The sequence below is a fragment of the Chinchilla lanigera genome, unplaced genomic scaffold (assembly GCF_000276665.1).
Source record: "Chinchilla lanigera isolate Chin_1 unplaced genomic scaffold, ChiLan1.0 scaffold00005, whole genome shotgun sequence".
NCBI classification, from domain to species: Eukaryota; Metazoa; Chordata; class Mammalia; order Rodentia; family Chinchillidae; genus Chinchilla; species Chinchilla lanigera.
Genome location: NW_004955406.1, coordinates 34,673,893 through 34,686,269, shown reverse-complemented (window position 1 = coordinate 34,686,269; position 12,377 = coordinate 34,673,893). Strand labels below are relative to the sequence as shown.

Genomic DNA, 12,377 nt, shown 5'->3' with positions numbered 1-12,377 from the left:
CTGTAAAAAATGTAAAGTGGGAGGGAAAACAGTAGTTGACATCAGTGTAAAATATTATTTTCTCAAATTAATTGACAAAATTGAAATTCTGTGACAGAGTTAAGCATTATCTTTCCACCATACTTTACACAAAGATACAATATTTGACATTCAGTGACTATTTACTGAATGTCTACTTATGTATCAAGTACTGCTTTAGATATAGAAAAACTAAATGACAGCTTCACGGCCACACAGAACCTCAGTAACAAACCCAGAAAAACTTCAGAAATCTCTATTCAAGTAATTCAGATGTTCATTTCTGTATTTTTTTCTCTTTTAGTGTAACTCATTTTTCATCAGCAGGCCATTTAAAAGTCCTTAATATTTAAAGACAAATTTTTTAAAAATGCCGTGACTTTCAATGAATTTATGACACCACAAAGATAGGCACAATAAAACAGAAGCCAACTTATTTCAGCCTAATTCTTACATTATTCTGGTTGTCACCATTTTATGTGTGTTGGACATATAAGTAAAGATGATCTCTAATGAATTTTAAGAGACACTCTGATGAGCTGAAGAATTTTAAGAGATGTTACTCCCTTCATGTTACTCAACTCAAAAAATTTTTAAAAAATTAGTTCTCCTTAAGAATTTCTATTGTTTCTAAACCAGACAACTTTCTTTTCCATCACTAATATGATGCTGTTACAGTTACATCTGACTCTATTTTGGGAACAAAAGGTACTGCTATATTGTTAACTCATGAATAAAGGGCAGGTATCTCTTCTACTGTACAATCTAAGGGAACATTTTTTCTTGTTCGTCACAGATCATCTTTAGATTTTTCTCCTCTGCAGTAACCACCTCCATTTGTTACTTTACTAAATAAATATGTACAAATTATTATACATAGTATTATTAAGTGGTCAGCTAAAGACTTCTTCCAAAATATAGTTTATTCATACCATCTGACCACTACATTATGTGGAATAAAAGGATCCATGGTGACAATAAAAATCAGTATTTCTTTTTAACTGAAGTCTGCCTGAAGTCAAGTTAACAGAAGTATTCACCTGTCGTGTGAAAGAAAACATTATACCTAATACAGAGTTTTGGGTATCTCCTCAAGACCTGAGGAGTAGTTTTAAGGGTAAGAGCTGGTATATGACAAGTACGTCTCATTTCTTTTTAACCATGACCAAAACAGCAACAATAAAGGGAATGAAATTGTATTGCATCACTTACCTAAAGAATGTGCAGCTGTGGTTTTGGAACTGAAAAACCGACCAAGCCCAAGATCTCCAAGCTTTACCACCCCAGTGGCTGTAATGAACACATTAGCTGGCTTTATATCTGTGAATAAATGAAGGGATCGGGTGAAAGATGATGTAACTTTAGGAACTATAAAAGTTAAGAAAGTACTTATCATGATGCTACCTAAAATGTATCATAATATGACAGTTTGAATTTAAAGTACTTCATTTGAGTAATTTTGATAGTATTTCAAAGTTCTGGATCCTCTGATAGCATCAAAGTAGCAGGATGAAGATCACTATCAGTTTCCATTTAAAGTACATTTTGTTTTCCCTTTTCAAGCAACCTTGGGTAAAATTCAAAACACAAAATAAACTTGTCTTTTAACAATTTTAAACATTTTACTAAAATTAATTTGTGAGTATATGTAAATCATGATTAATAATAACTACGTATCTTATTTACAGAGAGTTAGAAATCTTCTCTAAGTAAATTACTTTGAAAATTTCACATTCCCAAATCAGCGGATTACTCACTTACTTACTTAGTGTACCCTAACATACTAAGTTCCATCATTTCACTGATCATGAGGAGCATATTAAAAACTAATGGTGAAGATTAAAAAAATCAGAGTAGCCATTAAATATACAGGACATTATTCACTCGAAGGAAGAAAACAGAAAATCCCTTTTCCTTATATATTCACCTGCTTCCTCACATTTGCTTTTCCTTGCCAACACCATCTGACATGCTCCGAAGAGTCACATAAAACAGTAACTTTCACTCTCGTACGAACCGGGAGAGCTGCACGTACCTCTGTGCATGACTCTGCGCGAATGCATGTGCTCCAGCGCGCTGCAGAGCTGAACAAAGTACTTCCACACGGTTCTTTCAGGGATCAGCCTCTTCTGTTTTTTAAAATGCTTTTTAGGAAATTAAAAATAATTATGAGAACTAAAAGTTTAAGACTAAGATTCTGACATGAAAAACAAACCAGAAATAGATGTACTTTAATCTACCTGTTATGAACACAAAACAAACCAGAAATAGATGTACTTTAATCTACCTGTTATGAACAAAGAAAACGATGTTTTATAGTAAAATTTTACCTGACATAACAGCTTAACTTTCTTTGTATTATACCTAAGGTTAGCACAGACCATGTAAATACATCTTTCTAATGTACAACTATTTCAAAAAATACCTATAAGATAAACTGTCTTAAAAGGAAGTTATCAAATTTCATTTTAAGAAAAGCCAGGATTAAAAAGGCCAGAAATCTGAAGGTAATTATAGTCATCAAAAGACAATTTTCCTGGCAGATTTCAACAACAGAATTCCTTTTAAACAATGAGCCACCTTGGTGACTTGAAATATAATTTCACTAAATTGAAATAAATTGAAAATAAATTGAAATACAATTTATTAAAAATTAGATAAATCAAAGGAATTTATGTTAAAAAGTTTTCATGAAGACTTCTGCACGATGTAAGGCAAACCTGCACACTGCTTTGAATGAATGAAACAAAGCTCTAGGGAAGCAGAGCAGAAACTTATAGGACAGTGGGGCAAAAAGCCAGAGGTACCAAGAGGCTACTTAACAGAAGGCTGCAGCGCTAAAGAGGGGAGGTACTAAAATAACTGCAAAGTCCAAAGGTATATGCTTATGTACATTTTTCTGTATTAAAGTTGCTAGAAAACTATACTAATATACTGAAGAACAAAGTTCTTAGCTTCATCAGACTCATTACATAAATATTTTAAAAAATCAAAAATGTAATTCGCTTCCTATTTAACAATATTTATAAATAACATGAAGACATGTTGCATTTAAACAGGTTTTCATAAAATTTTCTGATAATTTTAACTTTTAAAAGTGTATATACTTAATAGAAGCCTGGCGTGGTAGTAAACACCTATAACCTCAACACTTGGGAGGCTGAGGCAGGAAGATCACTGAGTTTGAGGTCAGCCTGAGCTATATATCAAGACTTTGCCTCAATCACCTTACAAAAAAATAAATGAGATAAAAAGTACGTATACTTCATAGATATCAAATTATAAATGTAATGCAGTTTATCTGGAAACTTAATGCAGTTTATCTGGAAACTTGACATTTTGAAAAGTCCAACTAATTTTATTTTTTGTTATTGAGTATAGAGAAACTACTTGAAAAGCTCAAAACTACCACCAATTTTTACACCTGTCACCAGTTGAGGGCAGGCCAAAAGGGACACAGTACAAGGAAATCTGCTGGTATTCCCACTTTATAGTTAGCAAAATATATCTACTGTCTCATATGCACACAATATACCAAAAGCATAAATTTTAAGAAAAAGCTAATAATTGTGGGCTAATCTTTATTGCAATACATTTATGGAAATGAATTTGTTAGCTATTTTAATAGCTATTACAGCATTAATGATATATCCTAAACACCCAATGACAATTAGATGGGTCTTACTAACATTTTGAAAACCTCCCATATCATGTTTCAATGTGAAGCCTTTTTAATTGCATACTGTATCAACATCAGTTTTCACTCGAAGGGGGCAATTCTGCAAAATCAGTTCTTTACACATAATTTTCTCTCAGACTTGGAATGAGTCCAAATAAAGCCGGTATATGTGCACTCCCCAACGCTACATTAGCATATCAGAGGACTGTTTGATGTCAACAGGAAGATGGGGACCGGGTTTCTTTTCATTCAAAGATAAATATACCGTATCATGTAAGTATCAAACCATGAAAGAAAAATTATATGCTTTAATATAGATTATAAAAATCCTCATAATTATAATTAACTTGGCAGTTTATTATTAAAATAAAGCAAATTTCAGAGACGGCATAAACAAAAAATTACTGAAAATGCGTATGAGGGAAGATATCAAACCAAGATGACCTATTTTTGTATTTTTCCTTGAGACTCTCAAATTAAAAATGATGACAGTAAACTAGTATCAACATAATGCCAGTATCAACAGAATGACCTGGCAAGGTTTAAGCATCCAATTTAGTAATGGGTGAATGAGGAATAGTATTATGAATCTGATTTTGCCAAAGTAAGTTAAAGACAATTTGATAATGTCACTGGCATCTCCCAATTTTTTTGTTTCTCTGTTTAAACACGTGCTTTTTTCAAACACCTCTTAAATACAGGGTTTTCTGTTTTATTTTTATGAGAAAATCAACATAATGAGAAAAGCCTGTCTTTTCTGATGGTGGCACTGTTGGCTATCTCTTAAAAGAGAATGAACAGCAAAAAAGCAATAAAAACTTGAATTCTTTTTAATGTTGGCAAGATTTGTATTAGCACCACAAAGAAATGTCTATAATGCCAATGTATTACCCATAAAACCACTTAAAACTTACTCTAGTACATATATTTTAAAAATTTAATACCCTAGCCAAATAACCTTACTATTCAAAAATCTGTTTTCTCCTGAAAAAACAGAGCCCTATATATACAGCTCTGAATGTTAAACAAATCTAACACAGACATACAACTTAAAAATGTGTATACTTCTCATGTAGTAAGTTTTTAAATAACATAAACAAAATTTGTCAAGGTTTATATGAATACTATATATTTTAAAAATTGTTATACACATTTATGTTATGCTATGAAATAGAATTATAGCTTTTCATAAATTTTTAGATATTTTATATTTATAAACTGTTCAAAATTATGCTGAGGTATACTGAATCATATGGACATTTTTTGTTTTTTTTTAAGTACACTAGTCTTAAAATACTGTTTATTTTTTAAAAATATTTTCTACCTCTATTAACATTATTCAAATTAACAAAAAATACTAATCAAATACAAAAATCCAGGTTTAACAAAAAGTTTATTAATCTACATACAAAATTTATAAGCAAAAATCAAATTACATATAAGCGAAAATATAGTATAGAAAGATTATCAAAGTTTCACTTAGATGAAATTCAGCATATACAGTAAAATACATCTGAACTCACTAAAGTGATTTCCATTAATGTGAAAGAGACTACTTTCCATTCAATGATTCTAGAATAATGCACATTAATACTCAAAACACTGTTTAAATTACTTAACATCTTTTTCTAAATGCCTAAGACAAAATCCAATTATATGATGCACAATGAATACCTAAATACTTTTTTGACCTCAACTAGGTAACATGGTTCCTGGCTGGACACTACAACTCCATGTAGAACGTGGAGTGCTTATTTCTAAGTTTTGCAACACAGCCTTCTTAAAAGAAATCTCTGGAACAGCTTCATGGAAATTACCCAGCATAAATTCATTTAAAAAGAACAGAAAATGCTCTTGACTTATAGAAAATATCTAGGAAGATGACCAAGAGACACAGGAGGTGGGAACGGCAAGGGTATGTAAAAGAGATTTAAGCTGTGTCATGTATATATACCAACTACCCACAACAAATGTAGTCATTACATGCCACAAACATGAATTAAAAATTAATGATCATAATGAAAATGGGGAGAGGGGACCCCAGAGACAGAAGGAAAAAGATGGGTAGGGAGGGGAAGAGGAATAAAAAGAATCAAGACGTGTTAAGTACATGTACCTATTCCCTAAGATAAATGTAAACAGTATGTAGTGCAAACATGTACTAAAATAAAATATCTGTGGTGTACAAAAATATCCAAGCCAACAATTAGGTATGTTAATCTTTAGGAGAAAATTCTCGGCTAAAACATCTAGAACCATCATAGCCAGTTTCATGGAAAGACAACCTTTGTAGCCATGTAGGTCTTGTATTTGGTTTAATACCCTCAATGAATTTTTAATGAAGTTATCTGCAATTATATAATTGGCCCTTAGAAATTATACTGTACCAAACATCCTTTAGAAATGTACTCCAGTGGTTAAAAAAACATAAAAAACAAAAATAGTAAATGTGATCTTGGTTATGTGAAGTATATCTGAAGATAATTAGAGAAAACAATAATTACCTGAGAAGTAATGAAGTTTTAAGAGAATTACAATTAAAGGTACCAGAGCCAGGGGAACATGCCTGTAATCTCAGCACTCAGAAAGCTGAGGCAGGAGGATCACTGTGAGTTCAAGGACAGCCTGGGCTCCAAAATTGAGCTGAAGGCCAGCCTGCACTACGTGAGACCTTGTCTCCAACCACCCCCCCAAAAAAGAATTACAAGCACCAGCTGTTCACCATGTCTTCTAACAAGGGGAAGTAATTTATGTTAAATATGAAGAAATTTTCTTTCTTGGGATTGTTGTCAAATATTCAAGTGTGCCATTAATACCCCTCATAGTCAACCTTTAATAATAGACCTGCTTGTGAAGCTCAACAATAACTGGCTGTATAACCTTAAACAAGCCACTTAAACATGGTGTGTCTCAGTTTCTTCACTGATTTGGATGTATCTATGAAGGCGCCACCACTTCTAAATATATAACATATGGTGCTACAATCTTACTACAAATAAAGCACAACTAATGTCTGATTGGCACATTTTCACTTAAAAATAATGACAGTTTCCTGGTATGCCCTTTCTTCTCATATCCAGTTAATAAAAACAAAGCAAAAACCACAAAACACTTCAGAAAAGTTCATTGGTACATTTAATATTATAAATATTTCACAGATGACAGGTATAGTTCTTTGTTATACATTTGTAATTAGGTCAAACATTTACTATCCGAAGGGATGTTGTGTTCTAAAATAACTTTGCAATTATAATGCATTTTTTAAAAACTATATTTTGCACTCATTAATTTCAAAGAATTAACTGTGCAGAGCCTGGCAATGGAAAAGAGAATGTTTCCCAAAGTGTGACTGACTGTTCTAAGTGTGACTGGCATGTTCATCTTTCTATGGAGGCTTTTTTCTTCTAGAGGTACAATGAGGTACTGACAGATTACACAAATACCTGCTATACACAACTTTCAGTGAAGTACACAACTAGAATTTCAGTAGGCAATACTAATTTGCAGTGTGTGGGTATTTTCAGTTTTGGTATTCTGAGTAAAACTCAGATAACTGAATAAGTGAATTCGAATGGAACTGGAAGCCAGGAGACACTGAAAATACCTATCATTATCATCGTATTTTATGTACTTTACTAGAATACTCACTCCCCATAATGTTGAGATATCTAGGATTGCACACTTACTTCCACAATATAATGTAAAAGAATAGAAATACTGCAGTGGTTTGTGTCTAGATGTCCCCTCAAAGCCTCATGCAGTCGTGGGGGGCTTCTAGACTATTTGCTTGAACCATGGTCCTTTGCTGGGATTATGGATGTGAGTGCGACACCCTCCCTGGGGTGGGTAGCTCACATACAATATAAGGGAGGGAAAAAGGCTTACTCTCTGCTGCTTTTTGCTCTTGCTGCTTTTGCTATTTTCCACCACCATGAACTGTTGCCCTGTGCCATGTACCACTCTGCCTTGGAGCCAGCCAAGTATGGACTGAAACCTCTACAAACTGTGAACTAAATAAATCTTTCCTCCTTAATTCTGGGGGTCAAGCATTTTGTCTCAGCAATGAGAGAAAAATAACTAAGACAAATACTATCAATCAGTTCATTCCCCCAAATAGAAATTCTTCAGGTTATTAATGGAAGCCAAAACTATATTTAGTCCTAGGGTTGAAAATGTGAAAAAGTATGTATTTCTTCTGCATGATTAAGCCTTGAAGAAAAAAGAACAGAACAAAACCTTAAACTCTTTAGTAAGTAAGAAAAATAAGTTTCTATAAAGTCACCAAGTTCTTTCTCCCAAACAGTTGCCCTCGGAACACTGATACATTCATATCAAGGAAACTTAGGATATTTTTAAAAGTCAATGAAAATAAAATACATGAAGGTATTAAAGCTATTACTATTTTTCCCAAGTAAACACAGTTCAAAATATAAAAGTTTAAAAGTTTATCAATAGAAAACTAAAAGAAGGCATGAAGTCTATAGCTCTTAACTGTCTATAGAATCACTGCTTGTGGTATTACATGCTTTGTAAAGATAATTTTATTTTTTTTGTTGTTGTTTTTTTTGTTTGTTTGTTTGTTTTCTCCGGTACCGGGAACCGAACTCATGACCTTCGACTTGCCAGGCAGGCGCTTTTGCCGCTGAGCTAAATCCCCAGTCCCGTAAAGATAATTTTAGATCAAATCAAATGTGAGAAACTGTGAGCTTCTTAAAAATTTTTATTTTTCCCAAGTAAACACAATTCAAAATTTAAAATCTTTTAATTGTACTCACATAACTACATGAATTTTAAATTCACTAAAATCCCTAATATACAGCTTTACTATCAAACTATACAGGTGTCAAGGAAAATCCAAGTGATAATTCATCTGCAATATTACTTCTATAAAAATAAGTCTGTATAGCACATTGTGCTATATATATACATGTATATATGTATATATGCCATACACAATAAACAGTTATGTGAATATACAGACGTGCACATATGTAAAGGTAGCTAAATACACGTGTATACATATATAATATATAAAATCAATTCTGTGTTCTGTGTATTTCTTTTGGATACTACTAATTTGTAACTTTCAGACTTCAGAATAATTCTTAAGTAAAATATAACACAGGTGGCACTTTTATACAAAAGACTCAGTGGAAAACAGACTGCGCTGGGAATCTGCAGCAATTCTCCTATTTATCTAACATAGGCTCTACACTTCAGCCAGAGGCTGAAATGGAAAGCAGAGGTATGCTGGTAAACAATAAATCAGAGTTATCAAAGGTAGATAGTACTGCTGGGAAGCTTTTATTGTTTTAAGGCACCAAAGGTCAAAAGTGTAAAAGGCATTTCAAGTGATTTCATGTTCAATAAAACCTCTAAATTTGAATAAGTAAAATAAAAATGTGTCTTTAATAAAAAAAGCTAATCATAGGTAAACAAGATTTTAAGTTATATTTAAAGACAATTATCTCCCAAATATGACTTACGTAGCCTGACTCAATCAAGGGATTTCCAAAACATCTGAGATTCAGGGCCAGAGAAACACTCCTGCCAGCTGTAGGGAGCACAGTGCCAGACTGTAGAGAGAGCTTTGTGGCAGGGATGGCTTTTCAGGTGCTAGAAACTTGAGTGTGGCCCTCAACTGACAAATGAGAAGACAGTAGGGACTTTAATCAGGTAACTGCAAGGAAATTAATTCTCTCAACCACCAGAGATCTGGCACCTGAATGAGCTCAGAGCTGCAGATGGCACCTTGACTTCAATCTGCTAAGGCCCTGCAGAGAACACATGACCTGCACCTGGAATCTTGACTCAGAAAAAATTGCAGGATAATAAATATTGTTTTAAAGCTGCTTAATTTGTGGTAATTTATTATACTGCAAAAAAACTAATACAAACTATACTTCTAAACACATCAAAATCGATATATGAAAGTAATTTTATGCCTCTGTGAAGAAGTTTTGAGGCTCCTACAAATTCAAGAGGAATGACACAAGCAACAATGTAGAAATACAGTTAATAATCCAAAAGTCTATACCCAAATATATATAAGTATTAACTGTAGTTGGAATAACTCCAAACTCCTAGCAATTATTGAATTATTTTATTGTATACAATAAACTTTTATAAAAATACTTCTTTCTTATCTATTATCTGCTATGTGTGTTATCTGCTAAAACAACTTCATATCACTTCTGTGTTTACCTCCAAGAGATTTATCATATAAGGTCATTTTTTTTTTGTTTTACTGATATTCTAGCAAAATGTAGGTTTTTTAAAAAATACAAATACATGGATTTGTATTTTTTCTATTTATCTAAAATTCACTTTCTAATAGGTAATAATAAATGTAGGCATTTATAAAAGTTCAATCAATGAAGTATATTTTATAAAATATAACTTAAAAATAATTTAACAACATTTCTATTGACAATATGAAATAATTGTTTTCTCTATATTTTTATATTAGTTTCAATTCTTCACATTAGAACAGTGAAAGAAACAATATAAGGCTCAGTACAAAGCAGAATAAGTATTAGTCCAATTTAAAGAAAATAGAGCACAACTTAACTGAAATCTCTTTTGTGTAAGAGTCTTATTTTACTTTAAAATTCTGATTACAAATAGTGAAGAAATGTATGATGAAAAATTCTGGATTTCCTTTTATCCTGAAACTCATCTGGGAAGTATTTCATCTGACCACAGCCTCAGGTATTCCTTAGTCACTAATTAGAGAAATACTGAATATTTCAATTATAAATTGCTTAATTATATTTGTCAGCCTGCTCTAAACCAATTAATTATTTACTTGTAAAAATCTTTGATGCAGTGCTATCCAGAGGTTCATTTCTGGAGTACAGACTAGAAGCTATATTTCCTATTCTACCCCAATTAAGCTTAAGATTTGGGAGAGTTAAATATATTGTGTGACACAATATGATTTACATTGTTATTCTAAGAAATGAATCATGCTCTTTGTAATTCAAGCATTTACTGCTGTCCTTCATTAACTGTTGAGTCACTGTCATGTTTCTTCATAAAAGAAGCGTCTATGATTTTTCCTAATGTAGTCTCATAAAACTTTGCTTATAGAACTAGTGTTTAGAAACCAATTTAGAATTTCTTACTCTCCACCCACTACCTATGAAAATCTTTCTTCTATCAGAACACCGCTTTCCATTATGCCAGCATACTATTCATTTTCTTAGCAACTCTGCATAAGCCTTGAGTGTGAAGCAGTAGGGAACTGTGAAAGCTGTCACACAACTGCCCACATCACCTACTGGCTGTTGAAATGGAGAAGTGAAACAAAGTCTAAAAATTACAAAACAAGATAGTATCTATCTATCTATCTATCTATCTATCTATCTATCTATCTATCTATCTATCTATCTATCTATCCGAGTTCCTACTATCACCAGGCCCATCCCTAGAAACTGAGGACAGCCTGGTGAGCAAAGTGGACATGGTCCCTGCCCTCAGAGACCTTTAAACCTGACAGAAAACACAAATATCAATAAATTAAGCACACAAATAACTCCAAGATTGCATTATTGAGTACTGTGAAAGAAATCAATACTTCAAGGTCAATTATACCACAAAACCATCTGTAGATCAAAGGCAAAGGCTTGAAGAAATATCTAAGTGAAGAACTGAAAGATTATCTAAACAGACATCTACTCAAAAAGAATGGAGAAGAGCACCCTAGGCAGAAGCAACCACACACATGAATGCCCTGAAAAAGGAATAAGACAGACACATTCAAGGAGCTGAAGGTACATGCACCAGAGCACAAGATGGAAAGTCAGAGCTGGATCCTACAGAAAATATCTGCTGAACAACAGCTCTGCACCAAGCACTGTTCTAGAGAGTTGGGATATGTGAATACACAAAACTGATCAAGATGTCTCCTTCTGGAGTTCATCTTCTGTATCACACAAGGTTTGCTAAATACTATAAGCAGTTTAATCTTTACTTTCCTTAGGAAACGCTGGAAGGAGTTTTTTGAAAACTGAGTTTTTTTGTTTTTGTTTTTTTTCCTACCTCTCCCCTCTTAAAGATTGATGGAGACATAAATTTGACACATCGGTGCTGGATGTTGGGAAATGAGTTTTAAAGTTTTTTAGTTATACGTGAGAGACAATTTACTTCACATTATGTGGAAAAGGAATCAGGGAGAGAAACTGGATGGGCATTTAGGGGAAAAAATATGCAACCTGGTGACATATTGTGAATGGGAGCTGAGAGACAGAGGAAGCATCGAAGAAGAGTCCTGGCTTCCAGGATGCATAACTTGTGGGTAGCTGCTGAGCCTAAATTAGGGCACCCAGGAGGAGGGTACTCTGGAAGAAGGGTCATGAAATTATTTACAGACATGCTGAGTGACATGTTTTTGAAACTACAACAGCTCCATGCTAAAGATAAGAAATCTGGAGTCACCAAGGGTACAGAGAATTACTAAATGCAAAAGCATGAACGAGATCAGCTACAAGGTGGGTACATAATAAAACAACAAAAAGCCAGGACTGAAACTAAAACCATCTTTAAAGCCAGGAAGAAAAGAATGACTCAGTTAAGAGGCAAGAATGGCTAGCATTAAGAAATCAACCAATAACAAATGCTGGCGAGGCTGTGGAGAAATAGGAACCCTTCTCCACTGCTGGTGGGAATGCAGACTGGT

General features: G+C 33.3%; 1 protein-coding gene across 1 annotated transcript in view; it reads right to left on the bottom strand.

The window, feature by feature from the left end:
* Nek7 (NIMA-related kinase 7) overlaps positions 1 to 12,377 on the bottom strand; it is a gene marked incomplete in the record, with an annotated part of 138,733 nt that overhangs the window by 27,755 nt on the left and 98,601 nt on the right. The window contains 2 exon segments of the mRNA XM_005375133.2: positions 1,231 to 1,338; positions 2,054 to 2,162. Of these exon segments, the coding sequence (XP_005375190.1) occupies positions 1,231 to 1,338; positions 2,054 to 2,162 (217 nt within the window).